At 37.2% G+C, this 23,236-nt stretch overlaps 1 protein-coding gene across 1 annotated transcript; it reads left to right on the top strand.

Annotated features, from left to right (window-relative positions):
• The first annotated feature begins 708 nt into the window (after window positions 1-708).
• On the top strand, window positions 709-22,527 carry LOC307003639 (CD5 antigen-like). Its single transcript, XM_079622331.1, has 7 exons — window positions 709-850; window positions 10,358-10,381; window positions 10,513-10,830; window positions 12,912-12,935; window positions 13,067-13,384; window positions 21,411-21,719; window positions 21,848-22,527. Exons 1-7 carry the CDS (start codon window positions 817-819, stop codon window positions 22,174-22,176), a joined length of 1,356 nt encoding a protein of 451 aa, XP_079478457.1. The 5' UTR covers window positions 709-816; the 3' UTR covers window positions 22,177-22,527.
• Window positions 22,528-23,236: the final 709 nt, after the last annotated feature.

Raw genomic sequence — 23,236 nt, forward strand, 5'->3', positions numbered from 1 at the left:
TTATTTCCGCAAAAAAAAAAAAAGACAAAAAAGAAAGTCTAGAGCAAACTGACTTCATTTTGGTTTGATCTGTGGTTTTATCTTAGATTTAGGTTTCGTGCTTGTCCAAAAGCATATCTTCTCAAATCAGCTTTACCAATGTGTTAACTTTCTCTTCTGAGCTAATTAAGCATGATTTGGTCACACAGAATGCTAAACTTCAACACCATTTTCAAGTACTGTCAGAGTATATTTATGGCTTTAAGTTAAACAGTTTCACTTCTGTTGCAGAGATCATTCAAGGGTTTTCATGTAGTGCCGTTTTCCTTCAAGTTACAGATTTTAAAGAAACATAAACAGGAACACATCGTGTGGGGCATTAGCTTCATTCCATTTTCCCCTTAATGAAGAAACATATATGTATATATATTTTGGCACCATAATGGTGTAGTTGGCATTTTTCTTTAAATAAACAATATTTGTTTTGTTTATTTTTTTCATTATTTGTTAATTATTTTCTATTTGTGGTGTCTCATTTAGGGGCACAATCGACAGATGAGTTCCTGATGGACAGATTTGTTCCTAACACACACACACACACACACACACACACACACACACACACACACACACACACACACACACACACACACGCACACACACACACACGCACACACACACACGCGCACGCACGCACGCACGCGCACGCACGCACACGCACGCGCACGCACGCACACGCACGCACACTAGGTTATTCAGTTCTTAAACCATCATCTCTTCTCATGAGCAGGACCCCTCTTATATTCATTGGCACTTTGAAACAACGCAAGGACTGCAATGCCAAGATCCGGTCTTCTCATTTTGATAATGGGTAAAGTCCATTTTTTTAATTCTTGCACTTTTTATCACAGATTAAAATATGATAATTATATAGGCTAGTAGGCTACCGCATGTTATTAAAGTTAAAAGATTATAAACTTTAAAAGTCTAGCAATGAGTTACATCGTTTTGTTCTGTCATCTCTCAGATTTTTACTGCACTTTTCACTTATTTTTCAACTTAACTGAAACACTTAACACAGTTACAGTTGTAGTTCTTGTGTTTCTGCTCGTCTCTTTTTCTGTTCTCTTCTTTCCTTCAGTGATTCTGCTTGTTAACAGGCTTATTAATGCTGAATTAAATAATATATTTAATATACACAAACTTTGTGGCTCAGATAAGGTCCTGTTCTGGTTTATTTCTTTGCTCTTGGCTGACATGTGGCATTGCTATGGTCTGCTTGTGGCCCAGATCTGGCAAACAGGAGCGGTCCGCTTAAGTGCCGTCATTCCACGATCATCTTTCCACATGGGCCGGATCTGGGCCGAAATATTGTTGCTATGTGGGATTAGAAAGAAAGATCCATATTACAAAACTTGCAAAAACAAAAAAATTCTGATCAGCAAGCTACACGATTGTCCTCCTTAAAAGAAGAATATGATTTCACAATCAAAGACAGAGTCTATTTTACATTGAACTAGACAAAAATATTATTTAGAATCGGAGAGACCTAGCCACTTATTGGCCCTCAGGTTGAGGGAATGCGAGTCTAAGGCATTTATCAGTGCAATAAAATCTTCAGATGATCAGGTCACCACGAATCCTGTGATAATTAAGGATATATATTTCAAGATTTTTACACAAATTTATACCAAGCTGAAACCGATTGTGATGAGTCAATCTGCAAAGAGTATAAGCCTCGGATCTCACAGACGAAGACTCTTTGGAGGCCCCGTTAAGTTTGGAGGAGCTCCAGGAATCACTAAAAATTCTTCAAAAGGGCGAGCCACCAGGCCTATGGCCTCCCTCCTGATTTGTATTTAGAAATAATATGGGATTTGGTAGGTACTCTCATGCTTGATTCGTTTCATTATGCAATTGAGGGGCATTTCATATAGATAAAAAAACATCTTTGATATCATTGCTACTTAAAAAGGGGAAAGATCCGCTAGACTGGCGCATGCCAACTCGTGTGCGAGTAGATCAGCACGTTACAATTCAAATGTGCGCATCTACCACAAACAAATCAGTTCTGACTGGATCTCTTCCCCAACTGTCCCTCCGTAATTTCCATCCGTTATAGTTTTTATCGTTGGCGTGGTCGTCATTTAAAACGGGTTTTTATTTAGTTTTCGTCTGTGAAAAAATTAAATTAACACTGCCAAGGTTGTATTTTGGCGACAGTTACCCTTAAAGTACGCAAAGTTGCGTAGTAACACAAGTGGCATTACGCATTCCTGATTTTTGACGTTATTACCTTGATAAACTATACATCATTAAAAAGATATAAGACTCAAGTTTCAGTATTTGACCACTATTGTATTCTGAGAAACTTAGAGTGACAGCTATGTCTTAATTTGTGTTCGGAGTTATGTAATGAAAAAATGAGTCGATACCTTTAATGTGAATTATGAGCGTCAGCCGCTTCCATTCAGAAGTGTTGTGTCCATACTGTAATTCCTGATGCTACCTCTAGAGACGCTGTGTTGTAAGAGGATAGAGGAGTGGGAAGAAGAAGAAGAAGAAGGATGTTTAGAGTTAGACTACATGTGAAGTTACGGTCGGACACATGTGGAGTTAAGATGGAATAAACACGAGGCATTGAAGACATACGGTGTCGTGCTTACTACTCATCCAAAACTTAACAAATTGGCGACGAGGATACTAAGTTAGGTTTAAAGTTAATGATCAACCATGTCCGTGCATGTCTCTGCACCGTCAATGTTCCTGGCTTGCCGGGGAGAGCCTACCATGCCATTCGACATGTGGTTGCGCATGTTTGATAACTATTTGACGGTAATCAACGCAGTGGGTGATGCATGAAGCTAGGAGGAGGGCTACATTACTTCACTGTTTGGGCGCAGAGGGCCAACGGATCTTTTACGCATTGCCAGACACCGGTGAGACATACGATTCTGCTGTTGATGCTTTGAAAAAACACTTCATGCCTAAAATGAATGTTGTCGTGGAATGGCATACGTTCAGAAAAAGACTACAAGCCTCGCACGAAAACATACAACAGTACGTTGCTGCTTTGCATGCACTTTCCGCTAACTGTGACTTTGGTGATAAAGGGGATGATATGATTCGTGATCAATTGCTGGAACATTTGCACAGTGATGATATTAGACAGAGACTGTTACTCGAGCCGGACCTGACATTACAGAAAGCAACTACCCTTGCAACACAATTAGAAGCCGCGGCTGAGCACGCAAAGAGAATGACGGCCGATAGAGATGCTCCAGTGCGAGCTGTACAAGTCAAGTCACATCACGCGAGAGGGAAACCCTGGTCACATCCGACTGCTGCACCCGCTTCTTCAACCCGTAAGTCATGTTTCAGATGCGGTTCAGACAGACACCTAGCTAACTCGGCACAGTGCCCAGCTGCAAAGGTGTTTTGTAAATTATGCAACAAGAAGGGACATTTTGCTCGTGTGTGTCGTTCAGCCTCAGCGAGTGATGTGCGCGAGGTGCAAGTACATGACGTCACAGTGCTGTATCTAGAGAACTCTGCCGAAGTGCCAAAGAAACTGCATTGCAAAGTGACTGTCAATACTCCTGCTTCATCTGGCACCACAGTACAATTCGTTGTGGATACAGGTTCTTCTATGTCTATACTGCCTCTTCACATCTATAAACAACACTTCAGTGCCACACAATTATCAACACCTGCCATTCGTCTGGTGACTTATACACAGGAATACATACCTGTACTCGGATGCCTGCAAGCACAAGCGTGTGTATCAAACTCGTCAGCTGCTGCCACATTCTTCATTGTGGATAAGGGGACTGCTTTGTTAGGCATGGACTTGATTTCTGCCCTACAACTTCAAATAAATGGCGATAATGTCTGCACTTCTGTCATGGCCACCAATACCACATCCCTAACAGATACTGAAATAGGATGTGTAAAGAACTTTGTCCACAAGGCAAAAATTGACCACACAGTAAAACCTGTGCGTCAGAAATTGCGACGCTTACCTTTTGCAGTCAGAGCGTCTGTTTCAGCTGAATTAGACTGTCTGCTAAAAGCAGGTGTCATCGAACGTGTGGATGCTTCAGCCTGGGTGTCCCCCATCGTTGTTACTGGGAAGAAAACAGGTGGAATACGAATGTGTGCAGACTTAAGAGAAGTTAACAAAGCTGTCATTACTGACTGTTATCCATTACCACACATTGATGAAATGCTTACCAGCCTTAGGGGTGCTACAGTATTTTCTACTATTGATCTGGCTAATGCATACTATCAGCTTCCCCTGCATGCACAGCAAAAACTCCAGTGTTAAATTAACACTCCTGGGAGTGTATATGAGTCCGCACTCAAGAGTGTAAAGTGTTAAAATATGAGTGTTAAATGAACACTCAAGAGTGTTAAAGTTAATGAGATAATTAAGTTATTAATTAAGTGATGATTGAGCATTATTGAAGACACCTGATGATAACAAGCAGAATCACTGAAGGAGAAAATCACAAATTGTAAGTCACCATTATGGAGATCAGTGTTTGCTTTAGTTGGGCTCTTGGCCCTTATATTATTAATTTTAGATTATGGTTGTCTGCGTTTTCTGATTAATAACAGTCAGATGAACAAAGAGAAAATGTGATCTGATGGTGTTGGTCATGTTTTGACAATCATATTGTGATCTGAAATAAACAAAACTTATTTACATAGTTTGGTTTAACTTGTTTATAAAGCAGCTCTCTGATACTAAAGCACATGATTTTCAGTATTTTTAATATAATCCAAAATATTTAATAAACATTGTTCTGATCAAGAGACTTTTAAATACTTTATTTAGAAACACAGAGATCAATAATCAGCCTGTGAATCTCAACCATGGTGACAAGTAAAAGCATGTTGCAGTGGCTGCCACCAATCAACTCATTAATAGCTCCCATCATGCATTGCAGAATGAACAAATTATATGAAGTAATTTCATTTTCCTAATTGAATATTTTGCCTGTCACCATTGTTGAGATGCATAGATTGAATCTTGATGTCTGTGTGTGCCTAAAATGAAGATTTTTTTTTTCAAAACAACTTTAAAATGAAAAAATTTCGATATTTATTTATCAAAAATGCTGGATATTTATGTAGAATCACAGTTATGCTGTAATAAACAACAGACATTTTAATCAGAAATAAGGGTTCAGTGATCAAGTTCATTATTCATTATTATGATTGTCATAACATAACCAACAGATCACTTTTTTTGTTTGTTCATCTGTCTGTTATAAATTAATAACAGCAGACACACAAAATTTTAAGTAAATAATATAAGGGTCAAGAGCCCAACTAAAGCAAACACTGATCTCCATAATGGTGGCTTACAATTTGTGATTTTCTCCTTCAGTGATTCTGCTTGTTAACATCAGGTGTCTTCAATAATGCTCAATCATCACTTAATTAATAACTTAATTATCTCATTAACTTTAACACTCTTGAGTGTTCATTTAACACTCATATTTTAACACTTTACACTCTTGAGTGCGGACTCATATACACTCCCAGGAGTGTTAATTTAACACTGGAGTTTTTGCTGTGTGAGGATTGTAGAGATATTACAGCTTTTATCACTCATGACGGTCTGTTCAGATATTGCAGGGTTCCCTATGGACTGGCGTCGGCACCCTCTGCTTTCCAAAAGATGATGGCAACCATCCTGGAGGGCGTGCCAGGTGCCAAAAATTACTTGGATGATGTTATCGTGTATGGAGAATCGGCTGAGGACCATGACTTCAACCTCAGTACTGTGCTGCAGAAATTGAAAGAGTCTGGGCTGGTGTTAAATGATAAAAAATGCAATTTCAAACAGACTTCACTGCGGTTCCTGGGCCATGTAATCACGGCTAATGGAATCCTACCTGATCGGGAGCATCTGGATGCGGTCCGTGAAGCTCCGCCCCCCTCTGATGCAGCATCTCTTCAATCCTTTCTAGGATTAGTGTCCTGGTACTCAAAATTCCTTCCTGGGTTTGCGACAGTGGTTGCCCCAATGCGTGAGTGCGCTAAAGAAAAGGGACAATTTTCTTGGACGCCTGATGCTCAAAGCAGTTTTGAGAACATTAAACAAATGCTTGTGTCCAGTCCAGCTCTTGCCATTTATGACCCCACACTTCATTCAGTCATTTCAACGGATGCCAGCGACTATGGGTTGGGTGCAGTGTTCACCCAAGTGCAATCGGACGGAACAGAAAAACCAGTGGCTTTTGCTTCTCGCACACTCAGTGATGCTGAAAAGAAATATTCTACAGTGGAGAAGGAGGCCCTGGCATGTGTGTGGGCCACTGAAAAATGGCGAACGTACGTGTGGGGCCATCGCTTTACACTTCGCACAGACCATCAGGCACTCACCACCTTACTCACTACAAAAGGCATGGGGAGGGCCGGAATGAGGATTGCTCGTTGGGCAGCACGTCTGCTATGTTTTGATTATGACGTTGTCTATAGGCCGGGTTCCCAGAACCACACAGCAGACTGCTTGTCTCGTCTTCCCATACCGTCATCTGATGATGACTCTGCTGATTTAGAGCCTGAAATTGTTGCAGTAATTTCCTCTACATTATGTTCTCTTTCAGTGACTGACTTTGAAACTGCCTGTGCTGCCTGTCCTGAGCTGGAGATGCTGTGAAAGCAAATTACACATGGCTGGTCACCCTCCATCAAAGCAGTGAGTCAGGACATGGTTCCATACTTCAGAGTGAGAGATGAGCTTGCAGTGAAAGATGCTTTCATTTTCAGAGGAACAAGGTTGTTAGTTCCTGTAGCCCTACGACACACCTTGATTTCCTTGGCACACGAGTCTCATCAGGGAATAGTCCGCACAAAACAGAGGTTGCGGGATCTTTACTGGTGGCCACAGATGGACTCTCAGGTTCAGTCAACTATCGCTACATGCATTCCCTGCCAGTCCAATGACAAATCTGCTGTGACGCATCCAGCACCTCTGCAGCCAGTTCAGTTTCCTGAGGGTCCGTGGAAAAAACTGGGTCTGGATGTAGTCGGACCATTTGAAACCGCCACCCCTGCTTGCAGATATGCTATAACACTCACAGACTATCACTCCAAGTGGCCTGAGCTTGTAGTGCAACTACTGTGGATTTTATAAATTTCTGAGTACAGTTTTTAGTTGTCATGGCAACCCAGAGGGTATTGTTACGGACAATGGTACACAGTTCACCTCAGCTGCTTTCGCTGAGTTTTTGAATGAACGCGATATTAAACACATCCGTACATCTGTGTACTATCCTGCATCTTACGGTGCTGTTGAAAGATTTCACCGTGCACTGAAAGGTTGCATCCAGACAGCCATTCAACACTCACAACCATGGAACAAAGCTGTTACAGAGTGGCTCCAGGTGTACCGTGCAACCCCTCACGCTACTACGGGTGTGTCACCATATGAGCTCTTATATGGGAGGAAGATGCGAACCAAGCTTAACATCCTGCCTTTACAGGGGGAGGGCAAATGTGATCTTGCTGTAGTCTGTGAAAATGTGAAAAATAAACAGGACAAAATGAAACTATACACTGATCACAGACGCGGTGTTTGCAATCCTCTCTTTGGTGTGGGAGGAAGAGTGAGAATAAGGCTTCCTCGTGCAACCCCAAAAGGTCATCCTAGATTTTCTGCTCCGGTAAGAGTAGAGGAGAGAGTGGGAACCAACACATTTCTGCTCAGTGATGGAAAAAAGTGGAATGCTGCTCACCTGGCATACTCACCTGAACTGATTGACTGTGCCAGTAACACAGCGCAGCAAACACACAACACTACACATAGTGCTGTGAAAGTCTCGCGTATGAGACGTAAGCCTGTTTGGCACAAGGACTATGAGATACACTTAGACTGTTTACATTCAAGTTGCACAAGTGTAGCTCGAAAAAAAAAAAACTGTTCTGAGAGAGTTAACCACTTCTTGGTTTATAATAGTGTTTGAAGTAGGTTAACAGTAAAGAAAGGTTATTAATATGTTCCAATGTCAACTGACTGCTTATGCTGACCGTTCATGTATTATGTCATAAGTTAGGTAACAGATATGTCACTGTTTTATATACATTGAATATAATGTACGGACTGTTACCGAATAGTTGTCTACACTGTAAAAAATAAAACATAGATTTTATTTATATTTAATTAATTAAAATGAGGCAACAGATTACAAGCAATATTATTAATTAAATTTAACAAATTAGAATTGAGTAATAATTAATCAAATTAATTCCTTAAATGTTAACCATTTAAAATGAGTAAAAATTACAAAATATATGTTATTGCCAACATTGAAGACACCTGATGTTAACAAGCAGAATCACTGAAGGAGAAAACCATAATTGTATATAAATATATGATATGAATAAACCATTATGGAGATCAGTGTGTGTTTTAGTTGGGCTCTTCACCCTTAAATTAATAACTTTAAGTTTTGTGTGGCTGCTGTACATGAGTTATTACAGCCAGAAGAACAAATAGAAACATTGATCTGGCGGTGTTGGTTGTGTTTCACAATTTCACAATCATTGACTTGAATCACTGATCTCATTTAGAGTCCAATTTATGAGTTAGATTTATTTAATTAATTCTACCTGCATAATATGATTAGCCTTTTCAATGAAATCCAAATGATCAAATCAATAATAATTAAAAATATATATGTGTTTTTTTTTGGGCGCACACAGACATCAAGATTTAGCATATGAATCTCAGCAATGGTGACAACCTCTGATCATAAGCTCATTATTTATTCATGCAGCAATGCATGATGGGAGCCATGAATGAGTTTTGATTGGTGCAACCCAGAATGCACTGCAACATGCTTTATAAATGTCACCATTGTTGAGATTCACAGGCAGATTCATGATGTCTGTGTTTATTATTTGTACAAGAGAAACTTCTTAGAAATTATTTGGATTATATTGTAAAAGTTAAAAATATTACGGTGTACAATGCCAGTACTTCTATAGTTAATAAAGTTAATTTAACTCATAAACTGGACTCCAATTCAGTTCATTGATTCAGGTCAAATGATTGTGAAATAATGATTATGTTAAAACACAACCGACACCATCAGATCACCGTTTGTTCATCTGGCTGTTATAACTCATGTACAGCAGCCAAACAAAACTTAAAGTCAATAGTTTAAAGGTGAAGAGCCCAACTAAAACACACACTGATCTCCATAATGATTTAATTATGGTTTTCTCCTTCAGTGATTCTGCTTGTTAACATCAGGTGTCTTCAATGTTGGCAATAACATATATTTTGTAAATTTTACTCATTTTAAATGGTTAACATTTAAGGAATTAATTTGATTAATTATTTCTCAATTCTAATTTGTTACATTTAATTAATAATATTGCTTGTAATCAGTTGCCACATTTTAATTAATTAACTATAAATAAAATCTATGTTTTATTTTTTACAGTGTAGGTTGTCACAACTACTTTATTCAGAGTATATGTTTCCTTCAAGTTGGGTTAAGAACAATGTTTTTACAAAGAGGGGAAATGATGTGTCCATACTGTAATTCCTGATGCTACCTCTAGAGACGCTGTGTTGTAAGATGATAGAGGAGTGGGAAGAAGAAGAAGAAGGATGTTTAGAGTTAGACTACATGTGAAGTTACGGTCGGACACATGTGGAGTTAAGATGGAATAAACACGAGGCATTGAAGACATACGGTGTCGTGCTTACTACTCATCCAAAACTTAACAAGAAGCTTATAGTAAAAAGTCAAGAGCCCAACTAAAACTGATCTCCATCATGGTGACTACAAACTTTATTATATTCAATAAAACATCAACAACTAAATATCTGTTAATTCTCAACAAGAACTTTTTGTACATGTATGAAAGAAATAATAGTTTTATAATGAGTTCTTGTGTTTCTCTTTTTTCTGTTCTTGTTTCTCTGTCCTTCAGTGATTCTGCTTATCAGGAGTTCATCAGTGTCTCAATTCACTCACTTCTTCTCATTCACTCTGTCAAGTGAACTATAGTAGAGAGCTAATGTAGGGAATAGTAAATGAGGGTATATATTCCTAGTAGTAGTATCCCAATATATTCCTGTAGGCTATTTTTGTTTTCTAAGGTATATTACTGTTTTAATGGAAAATGGTATGATATTGTCAGAAATTGGCCTTTTTTTACAGCAAGGGTTAACAGTGCACTCACCTGAGGTGTCAGTCTTAACTGGTAATATTACAACCTTTAATTTTCTTTTTTCTATGCCGCTGAAAGACTGAAAGTATTGTCGGAAACTTAATGATGGTGACAGTAAAGTCAATTTTAATATCTAATTGTAAGTGTTTTTAAATATTACTGTTTTTCATCTCAACAGCCAGTGCTCTAACTTCTGGAACTGGTAAGTAACAAACTGTTAGTCACCCTTTTAAAACTCAGATCTTATTCTAGTTACATGGGATGACTGACGGTTTTTGCAAGTTTAGCATGTTGTAAGATGTGATTGATAATATAGTTGTTTTATTTTTTTAGGTGGATTTGGTATCAGGCTTTTGGATGGTAGTAATGACTGCTCTGGGAGAGTTGAGATCCTTCATGATGGCCGGTGGGGAACAGTGTGCGATGATTCCTGGGACATTGAAGATGCTGCTGTGGTGTGCAGACAGTTGGGATGTGGAGGAGCTGATAGTGCAAAATCTGATGCTTATTTTGGCCAGGGAAGTGATCCGATCTGGTTAGATGACGTGCAATGTTCAGGAAGTGAATCATCGCTCACACAGTGTCCACACAGTCCTATTGGACAACATGACTGCGGTCATCAAGAAGATGCAGGTGTCGTCTGCTTACTGGGTAAAAGTATATATGTTTTACCCAGATCTAAAATGGCATTGTATATTTGCTGTTTTGCTTGTGATGAAAAAAGTACCAAAGTGATTAAAAACAACATAAGTGTATAGTGTTTGCCTGTTTGGCCCCAAATAATAATTGTATAAAAAAAAATGAGAGAAAGCAAAGAGGCTACATGCACGTTTGGTGCTTAGCTAAAACAAAATGTAAAACGCATACATTACACAAATACTTACAACATAGTTTTAATCATATTGTTCTTATTTGTAACCCTCGACCCTCACATTATTAACTTCAGATTTTGTTTGTCTGCTGTACGTGAGTTATAACAGCCAGATGAACAAAGAGAAAAAGTGATATGATGGTGTTGGTTATGTTTTAACATAATTATTATTTTACAATAATTTGACCTGAATCATTTACCTCATAAAGAGCCCAATTAAAGAGTCAGGTTTACAGTTATCAATTATATCAGCACTGCCCTTGTTCAACACTTTAATTTGAACTTTTATAATGCAATCCAAATAATAATCAGATAATAACCAAATAATCACCCTATGAATCACAACAATGGTGACAATTATAAAGCATTTTGCAGTGCATTCTGGGTGCCACCAATCAAATCTCATTCATGGCTCCCATCATGCATTGCTGCATGAATAAATAATGATCTTATGATCAGAGATCTGTTTTTCACCATTGTTAAGATTCATACGCTAATTCTTGAAATCTGTGTGTGCCTACAAAAAATTTAGAATATACAATTTTTTCTTTTTAATAATTTATTTGATCATTTGCATTTTTTAAAAAAGGCTAAAAATGGCAAACTCTACAAGGACACTGCTGCTATAATCCATGAGGTAAACTTCACTCAGAAATTATGCTATCAATGAGTTCAGTGTTTCAGGTCAAATAAAGAATATGTTAAAACACAACCAACACCCTCAGATCACTTTTCTCTTTGTTCATCTGGCTGTAATAATTCTAAAGTACAAAGAGCAGTGTAAATAACAAAATCTAAAGTTAAAAATGTAAGGGTCAAGAGTACAACTAAACCAAACACCATTTTAAACATTTTCTCCTTCAGTGATTCTGCTTGTTAACATTAGGCGACTTGAATAATGCTCAATCATCTCTCAATTGTTCACTTAAAGGGGTGATTGAGTAGCCTATGATTTCACTTTTATAACTTTAGTTAGTGTGTAATATTGCTTTTTGAGCATAAACAACATCTCCAAAGTTACAACGCTCAAAGTTCAAAGCAAAGGAAGATATTTTCTTTTAAAGAAAAGGACTATAACAAACGGCTGTAAGAGGATAGAGGAGTGGGAAGAAGAAGGATGTTTAGAGTTAGACTACATGTGAAGTTACGGTCGGACACATGTGGAGTTAAGATGGAATAAACACGAGGCATTGAAGACATACGGTGTCGTGCTTACTACTCATCCAAAACTTAACAAGAAGCTTATAGTAAAAAGTCAAGAGCCCAACTAAAACTGATCTCCATCATGGTGACTACAAACTTTATTATATTCAATAAAACATCAACAACTAAATATCTGTTAATTCTCAACAAGAACTTTTTGTACATGTATGAAAGAAATAATAGTTTTATAATGAGTTCTTGTGTTTCTCTTTTTTCTGTTCTTGTTTCTCTGTCCTTCAGTGATTCTGCTTATCAGGAGTTCATCAGTGTCTCAATTCACTCACTTCTTCTCATTCACTCTGTCAAGTGAACTATAGTAGAGAGCTAATGTAGGGAATAGTAAATGAGGGTATATATTCCTAGTAGTAGTATCCCAATATATTCCTGTAGGCTATTTTTGTTTTCTAAGGTATATTACTGTTTTAATGGAAAATGGTATGATATTGTCAGAAATTGGCCTTTTTTTACAGCAAGGGTTAACAGTGCACTCACCTGAGGTGTCAGTCTTAACTGGTAATATTACAACCTTTAATTTTCTTTTTTCTATGCCGCTGAAAGACTGAAAGTATTGTCGGAAACTTAATGATGGTGACAGTAAAGTCAATTTTAATATCTAATTGTAAGTGTTTTTAAATATTACTGTTTTTCATCTCAACAGCCAGTGCTCTAACTTCTGGAACTGGTAAGTAACAAACTGTTAGTCACCCTTTTAAAACTCAGATCTTATTCTAGTTACATGGGATGACTGACGGTTTTTGCAAGTTTAGCATGTTGTAAGATGTGATTGATAATATAGTTGTTTTATTTTTTTAGGTGGATTTGGTATCAGGCTTTTGGATGGTAGTAATGACTGCTCTGGGAGAGTTGAGATCCTTCATGATGGCCGGTGGGGAACAGTGTGCGATGATTCCTGGGACATTGAAGATGCTGCTGTGGTGTGCAGACAGTTGGGATGTGGAGGAGCTGATAGTGCAAAATCTGATGCTTATTTTGGCCAGGGAAGTGATCCGATCTGGTTAGATGACGTGCAATGTTCAGGAAGTGAATCATCGCTCACACAGTGTCCACACAGTCCTATTGGACAACATGACTGCGGTCATCAAGAAGATGCAGGTGTCGTCTGCTTACTGGGTAAAAGTATATATGTTTTACCCAGATCTAAAATGGCATTGTATATTTGCTGTTTTGCTTGTGATGAAAAAAGTACCAAAGTGATTAAAAACAACATAAGTGTATAGTGTTTGCCTGTTTGGCCCCAAATAATAATTGTATAAAAAAAATGAGAGAAAGCAAAGAGGCTACATGCACGTTTGGTGCTTAGCTAAAACAAAATGTAAAACGCATACATTACACAAATACTTACAACATAGTTTTAATCATATTGTTCTTATTTGTAACCCTTGACCCTCACATTATTAACTTCAGATTTTGTTTGTCTGCTGTACGTGAGTTATAACAGCCAGATGAACAAAGAGAAAAAGTGATATGATGGTGTTGGTTATGTTTTAACATAATTATTATTTTACAATAATTTGACCTGAATCATTTACCTCATAAAGAGCCCAATTAAAGAGTCAGGTTTACTTTATCAATTATATCAGCACTGCCCTTGTTCAACACTTTAATTTTAACTTTTATAATGCAATCCAAATAATAATCAGATAATAACCAAATAATCACCCTATGAATCACAACAATGGTGACAATTATAAAGCATTTTGCAGTGCATTCTGGGTGCCACCAATCAAATCTCATTCATGGCTCCCATCATGCATTGCTGCATGAATAAATAATGAGCTTATGATCAGAGATCTGTTTTTCACCATTGTTGAGATTCATACGCTAATTCTTGAAATCTGTGTGTGCCTACAAAAAATTTAGAATATACAATTTTTTCAGGTCAAATAAAGAATATGTTAAAACACAACCAACACCATCAGATCACTTTTCTCTTTGTTCATCTGGCTGTAATAACTCTAAAGTACAAAGAGCAGTTTAAATAACAAAATCTAAAGTTAAAAATGTAAGGGTCAAGAGTACAACTAAACCAAACACCATTTTAAACATTTTCTCCTTCAGTGATTCTGCTTGTTAACATTAGGCGACTTGAATAATGCTCAATCATCTCTCAATTGTTCACTTAAAGGGGTGATTGAGTAGCCTATGATTTCACTTTTATAACTTTAGTTAGTGTGTAATGTTGCTTTTTGAGCATAAACAACATCTCCAAAGTTACAACGCTCAAAGTTCAAAGCAAAGGAAGATATTTTCTTTTAAAGAAAAGGACTATAACAAACGGCTGGTCAGAGGTGGAAAGAGTACTGAAAATCTGTACTCAAGTACAAGTACCGTTACATTGCTGAAATAATACTCAATTACAAGTAAAAGTAGTTTATATGAGTGTTTGCTGTGAACACCGGAATTTTTGCTGTGTATATACTTCACTTTTTTTCTTTCTATAACAAACACAACAGCCATAGAAAAACTTACATCAAATAGTCAAGGCCAAAGAGCCCAACTAAAGCAAACACTGACCTCCATAATGGTGACCAAACCAAACAACTACTTTCAAACCAACTTCGACATCTAAACCTCTTTTAAGAGGATCAGTCCTGTGTCTGCTGGGAAACTTCCCGCTAAACCCTTATAATAATGTTAGGGGATAATGTTCTATCAATGTAATCACTGAACATTTTTTAAATGTTTTTAGAGACTGTTATCCTACTTTTTAGGAGAACATTCTGGTAACAAAAATAAAATTAGCTACAGAAACCATAACATAATATAATGCTCTCAAAATATTCATAGAACAATAACATTTCTAGCTGGGATGAGCTCATATTGCGGCCATGAGCACACAGTGAGTGCGCTGTGAGGTTACACTTTTAGCTCACTGTGAACTCACATTGCTCACGTTGTGACCACATGATGAGATCACTGTGAGATCACCGTGTTGACTGGGTAGTAATGCAGTTAGACAGACTAGGTTATTTGTACAAATCATACAAATGCCACATTCCGAAACATTTCTAACATACATTTACATTGTAAAAAAAATAAAGATCCACCTTTGATTGTTGAAAGTTTTCCTGGTGCATTTCACTTTCAGGCAATATGATTTCCTGTAGAATTTTCACAACTTTTGACAACGTTTAATTCAAGAGCATGTAGAGATTGGAGCTGGGCGTCATTGAGTCTGCAGTGAGAACCATTTGCCGAGATATGCGATTACACATGACATGACACAGTCCGAGAGTGCACACTCAATATCTGAGTCCAGTTTATTCGTAGGCCTATATTTGAGAGCTCGCGTCCAGTTTTCTGAGATTACATGAATGTGCCCTCTCATTACAATATTGCGCTCGTGACATTTGCCATTAAAATATGCCATAGAAACCTGCAGGTATGAATAAAATTATGCGCAATACCCGCGCTGAGGGGAGGGTGTCAAACTCGCTGTCAGAGAGATGAGAGAATGAGAACGCGCAGCTGGTATCGGTGTAGCCTATATACTTCACAAAATGAATATTGGAGTATTGTCAGATATTTCAGTATTCGAAATGTATCAAAATATAGATATTTTGACAACACTAGCCTACTATGTAGTTTGTTGTTTATCCAAACTTTCAGTCCAGCCATTAATCTACTTGCCTCCTTCACTTATGATCAGCTCTTAAAAACCTCAGACTGCGGCGGCTTTTTTCAGTCCAAATATCAGGGTTTTTATTGGTCCGTTTACGATCAGATATTTTTATTGGCTACCGAAATACCGGTCAAAGATTTGAATATCAATTCAAATTGTACTCAGTAACGAAATATGATTTTACAAGTAGCGAAGTAGATTACTTAGCTTAATATCTACTTGAGTACAAGTAAAATTACAGATTTAAAAATATACTCAAAAAAGTACAAGTACCCGAAAAAACTACTTAATTACAGTAACGTGAGTAGTTGTAATTCGTTACTTACACCTCTGCGGCTGGTACCCACACTGTTAGACCTTACCGTTTTTTTTTACAGTAAAATACTGGCAACACTGTTGCCAGTGATTTACTGTTAATTGTACAGTTATTTACTGTAATCTACAGTATTTTACTGTAATATACAGTTTGTTACTGTAAAATGCACTAAATTAAAACTTGAGTTAAAACTAATTTCACTTGCAGAAACCGACTGCCTTAAATTGGCCAACTGTCATTTTAATGTATTAACTAAAATTTGTAATGCATTAATAATGTGAGAAAAGAGTTAAGAACTTTCATTAGAAACCACCAAAAAACTTAAGTACATAAAAAGATTTCCACTGGACCAGCAATTACACAGTCACCGCCTCTTAAATAAAGCAACATGCAGCATATCATCAATGTTTCTAGATCTTCTGCTGGACTGAAGCACAGGCTCTACTCTTCAGCACAATGGTGACCCAAAAACGAAATTTTACAGTAAACTACTGGCAACAGTGTTGCCAGTATAAACCTGTTTTATAACTTACAGTTTATTACTGTTAAAATACTTTTTGTGGGTGTGTCTTTTTTATCTTACACTGTTAACCCTTTCAACCCCACAGGAAAATCCACACTACAAAGAGTAAAAGGTAACATTGACGCAGTGTTGCAGTGAGATAATTAAGTGAATATGTAAGTGATTGTTGAGCATTAGTGATGAACACCTGCTGTAAACAAGCAGAATCACTGAAGGAAAGAGGAACATGAGATTAGAAAATAGAGAAACACAAGAACTACAACTGACTTCCAGCCATTACACATTATTACACGTATTATTAACCAGTATGACTTTATTTCTGTCATACATCTACAGAAGTAGTTATTGAGATGTTTAATTGAAAATGTTTGATTTGAAGTTACCATTATAGAGACCAGTGTTTGCTTTAGTTGGGTTGCTGATGCCAAAACATTTAATTTTCGCTTGCTGCTTATGCTGTGTTTTTGCAAGTCACACATGTAAACACACACAGTTTGTGAATGATTGTGGTTGTATTCATTATAATAACAAAATCACATAGCCTATCCATTCATTAAGTTAATTTTCTCTCCTTCAGAGTTTAATTCTCAATCAAAAGTGTTTTATTACCACCACAGTGAAACCACAACAATAACTAACTTTATTTTTTAACACATGAATAACCAAAAATAACAGAGCTACACTGTTTTTTGAAACACAGAGATATCACAAATTAGAACATGCATCTCAACAATGGTGGGAATATTTTTTTAGTTTTTATTATTCATGCAGCAGTGCATGCTGGGAGTTTTATACTATCCTGGAAGCCAGCATGCATTACGACATGAAACTTTTGATCGTCACCATTGTTGAGATTCATACGCTGATTGTTGATGTCTGTGTGTGCCTGAGTCAAGCAGGAGTTAATAACATTTTAATGCACTATATGATTTCAATATTCTTCAGAAGACCTGATTACAGAAATATTGCTGAAGTTCATGTTGTAGACTATCAGATATATGATATTATAACCATAAATTCATAGCTTACATAGAAAAAAGAACAGAAACTCACTCATGGATGATTATGACATCATCACAAAACCAAACTCCTGATCAACATCCTCTTGACTTATTATTGCCATAACAAATGTGCTTCATTAACTCACTGTCACAGCAGCCAAATAGAGATGAATGGTAGAAGTTTTTAAGTCAAGGTACAAGAGACCAACTAAAGCAAATACTGATCTCCATCATGGTGACAACAAACTTTATTATTAACTAAATCCCTGTTCATTCTCAACAATAACTTTTGTACATGTATGGAATACATAATGTTAAACTGGTTTCACACTCAGTGTGGCTGGAAGTCAGTTGTAGTTCTTGCGTTTCTCTTTTTTCTGTTCTTGTTTCTCTGTCCTTCAGTGATTCTGCTTATCAGGTGTTCATCAGTGTCTCAATTCACTCACTTCTTTTCATTCAAGTGGACTATATTAGTGAACTAATGTAGGGAATAGGGAATGAGGGTATAGAGTGTGATTGGGAACACAGCCTCTGAGTGTCACAGTATATTCCTGTAGGTATATTCCTGTATATTACTGTTTTAATGGAAAATGGTATGATATTGTAATAATTTGGTCTTTTTCTACAGTAAGGGCTAACAGTGCAGCTAACAGACTTTTGTTATAAGAACGTTCTCCAAACGTTCAGTGTTGGTTCCGGGAATGTGAAAATGTCCAGTTTTCTTGACGTTAGAGGAACGTGTTTTAAAAGGTACACAGAAAAAACTCCAGTTATAAATGGACTTTGGACTCCATGGATTGGAGTTTATTTGGCTCCAGCCTCAAGAGTGTAAAGTGTTAAAATATGAGTGTTAAATTAACACTGAAGAGTATTAAAGTTAATGAGATAATCAAGTGATTAATTGAGTGATGAATGAGCATTATTGAAGACACCTGATGTTAACAAGCAGAAGCACCAAAAGGAGAAAATATAATTGTTAAGTCACCATTATGGAGATCAGTGTTTGCTTTAGTTGGGCTCTTGACCCTTAAACTACAAACTTTAAATTTTGTTTGGTTGCTGTATGAGTTACGACAGCTGGATAAACAAAGAGATAATGTGATCAGGTGATATTGGATGGAAAATTTTCATCATTTGACCTGAGTCATTAAACCAATAGTTACATTAATGAATAAAGCAGCCCTCTAATTCTACATCATATGGTTTTCAGCTTTTCTGTACAATCAAAAATAATTTTAACTAATAGTTGTTCTGATAAAAAAAAACACAGACTTTTAACCAGCTTGTCTGTTTAAACACACTTGACATCAATAATCAGCATATGAATCTCAACAATGGTGACAATAATAAAGCATGTGCATTCTGGGTACCACCAATCAAAACTCATCCATTGGCTCCCATCATGCATTGCTGTATGAATAAATTATGATCTGAATTGTCTTAGTAATTTCCATTTCCTAATTGAATATTATTTTTGTCACCATTGTTGAGATACATACACTGATTATTGATGTCTGTGTGAGACTAAGAGAAAGATTTTTTATTTATCAGAATATTTTTTATAACAAATCTTTTGGATAAGTGTATATCGTCAATGGATCTTATGATGTAGATTCACTGTGATGCTCTAATCAATAATATTAATCTAATTCAGAGAATAGGCTCTAAATGAGGTCAAATGATTATTATGTTAGGACACGACCACCATCACTTGATCACCTTTTTTTTTGTCCATCTGTCTGTTATAACTCAGTTACAACAGCATAACAAAATCTAAAGTTTAACATGTAAGGGTCAACTGGCCAACTAAAGTAAATACTGATCTCCATAATGGTGACTTAAAATTCGATTGATTTTCTCCTTCAGTGATTCTGCTTGTTAACATCAGGTGTCTTCAATAATCCTCAATCATCACCCAATTAATCACATAATTATCTCATTAACTTTTACACTCTTGAGTGTTAATTTAACACTCATATTTTAACACTTTACACTCTTGAGGCTGAACCAAACAAACTCACAGGAGAGTTAATTTATAACACTGGAGTTTTTTCTGTGTACCTTTTAAAACACGTTCCTCTAACGTCAAGAAAACTGGACATTTTAACATTCCCGGAACCAACACTGAATGTTTGGAGAACGTTCTTATAACAAAAGTCTGTTAGCTGGGTAGGGACTACACAACATAGAGACAGAGCGTAACGCATCATAATCTAAAGACAATCATAAGGGGAAAACAATCCAACCATCTCCATTGACTTTGCATTGCGAGAGGCTGCCTCCTTGTCATTTCTTGCTTCTAAACAAAGAGAGAAAAATGCCTGAAACTGTGCCTGTGTGACAAGGTGTACAGCAAACAAGCTAAGAAACCCAAAAATAAGTTTTTATAAGCTGTCGACCCCAAAAAACGAGCGTTTAAGGACTTAAAAGTGGACACAGGCTGTAACGAATGGGTAAATTGTGGGATCCTGACACTCAGTATGCACATTATTTATTTCAAAACACAGTTACGTGTGCAGTAAGTTCAACATTTGGTCCCTGGTGAGTCAAATATCCAAATGTCAGTTTTATATATTATATTTCTGTAAGATAAGCGATCCTGTGTTGCCGATGACGTTCTCCTCCAGCGGGCGTACGTTAATTCTCAGAGAAATTAGACACGTTACGCTCTGTCTCAACTGCCTCTATCCACTTCTATGTCCTTAAATACTCGTTTTTTGGAGTCGACAGCTAATAAAAAAATATTTTTTAGCTTGTTTGCTGTACACCTCGTCACACAGCAGCTTTTAGCATTTTTCTGTCGTTAGTTAGAAGCAAGAAATGACAAAGAGGGAGCCTTGGTGTGGGCGTGGCCTAAATACGCTCTGTCTCTATTCCTCCCGGGTTAGTGACATCACCAACTCTAAAATTTACATAAACCCCGCCCCCGGGAACACACAGTCCATGTTGAGAAGAGGAAAAGTTGTTGTATAAGAGTACATTTGTGGTCAGGTCAAACTTTAGCATCCATCTTTTCTCATGCAATAGAAAGTCACTCTGTGTGCATCTCACAACAGTTCCTATACGAGCGATTTATAGATTACCATGACAGAATATGCTAATTGAAGATAATTAACTCCACATCAGCGACATAAATTCATCAACTAACCATTCAGAGACGTCCTGTTGCTTCTACATGTTGTCACTTCTTCTTGAGTCTCTCCATCTTTGACTGACTCCGATTTAACATTAAAGGCAAAACAGTTTCTGTCAGCTTAGTGTGTCTGCGTGAGGTAACACACACACACACACACACACACACACACACACACACACACACACACACACACACACACACACACACACACACACACACGAGCTCTTGAAACCCCGCCCTCTGTGGAGCTCATTTACATTTAAAGGACCAGGCACAAAACGGTGCGTTTTTGCAAACCCTCAAAAAATTACAACTTTAACATGCTATATACAAATATCATGTGGGGTATTTTGTGCTAAAACACACACTGGGCACATCAGAGATTTATTGTACATCTTGTGAAAATGGCATTTTACCACCCCTTTAATTATCTCATTAACTTTAACACTGCTTCAGTGCTACTTATAACACTCTGAGTGTGGATTATATAAACTCTGAGCATTGTTAATTTAACACTGGGGATTTTGCTGTGTACCAGACATCAGATTGGTCAATGGGTCTGATTCCTGCTGTGGAAGAGTGGAGATCCAGTATAATGGCCAGTGGGGAACCGTGTGTGATGATGACTGGGACATGAATGATAGTGCTGTGGTGTGCAGACAGTTACAGTGTGGCTCAGCCATCAGTGCACCTCAAAGTGCCGCCTTTGGTCAAGGCCAAGGACCGATCTGGCTGGATGATGTTGGATGTTCGGGAGGTGAAGGAAACCTCATAAACTGTTCACACAGAGGACTAGGATATAACAACTGTAATCATGGTGAAGATGCTGGTGTTGTTTGTTCAGGAGGTAAGTCCAATCTTTTGCATCTTAACTTATTTTTATGGGAGAAATGAGCAATAGAAATTACATCAAGCTTCACGATTTTCATCACATCTTAACAAGTCATTTTAAATGGATGTATATTTGTTTTGCAGGTGACCTGGAGAAGCCCACTCTTTCCCTGATCTCCACACATGCAGTTGTTTCTCCTGGAGAAAACATTCGGTTCAGATGCACAACACCTAAATCAAGATGCAATGCTAATGCTGAATTCCACCTCTTCATAAATGGATCATCTGTGTCCTCCGAGAAAAATGTATCTTGTGCGACTTTCAACCTTGTTAATGTAGGCGTCTCACATCAGGGCATCTACAGCTGTATTTACTCCTACCAAAACACCAGTATAAAGTCGCCTTGGAGTAACACTGTTCAAATCACTGTAGAGGAGTGTTTAATCTTGTCACATTGCCAATACTGTATATAAATGCATTAGTTGCAAGAAAGTTAATTCATTCTGTGTTGACGTCTTTTTTTAAATACTTGATTCTGCTGATTTGTAAAATGTGTGTGAATTACATTTTGATTGAATTTAATTATTGAAGAGGACTATGTCAACATGAATATAACAGAGAATAAAAGTGTGGTAGACAAATCTGATGATAACATTTATGATAGCTGTTGTGATGAATGTTGAGTAAACCCAAAATACTATTATTAATGAGGCTCCAAACAGAGCATTTTAATTAGTAAAGAGTGACAACAGATGACTACAATCTTGCAAAGCTTTTGTGTTAAATATGAGTGATGCTAAAACACATTTTGTTTATTGTATCCAGTGATGCAAGTGATATCAAACTGTCTCTTGATCACACCTAGTAACAGGTGAAAGAAAGCTTAAAGAATAAGGATTGTTTTGAAATTAAAATATTGGCAAAAGCTTTCAACCCTTTTAATAAGTTTAACATTTACAATTAGACGATGTAAGGAGTATTGTGGCTATAGGCAAACAATTTTATGGCATATATGAGTCAAATATTGGAAAATTAAACTCAACAGGGTGTCGTTTAATACTACTAGTAGGAATATTGAGTGCTCTTCAAGTCTTCACACTAAGCAAAATTATGTCCAAAACACGTCTTTTCAACGTCTTTGTCACAAAAGTCGGACATTGATAAGACGTCCACTGAGGAGCCAGAATGAAACTTTTTATGAAACTTGTTCTGCACGTCCGATATAGACGTTCATGGACCCTTCGAACAAGGTTAAAAACTAGTTCAAATGTGGACATACTTTCAACATCATGTATGGTCTCATTTAGACATAATCACTTTGACTATTGCTGTCAGATGATCTTAGTGAGAATTAACAGAGGTTTAGATGTTGATATTTGTTTAATTTGAAGTGTCACCGTTGTTGTGATCTGTGTTTGCTTTAGTTGGGCTCTTGGTCCCATTTCCATTTACTTTAGTGTTTTTGTTTGACTGCTTTAACTGTGTGTTTGTAAAGCACAGTTGTTGTGGCAGTGAAAGCAAAAAATACGAAAG

This window comes from Phoxinus phoxinus (assembly GCF_949152265.1).
Source record: "Phoxinus phoxinus genome assembly, chromosome: 1".
Classification (NCBI taxonomy): Eukaryota; Metazoa; Chordata; class Actinopteri; order Cypriniformes; family Leuciscidae; genus Phoxinus; species Phoxinus phoxinus.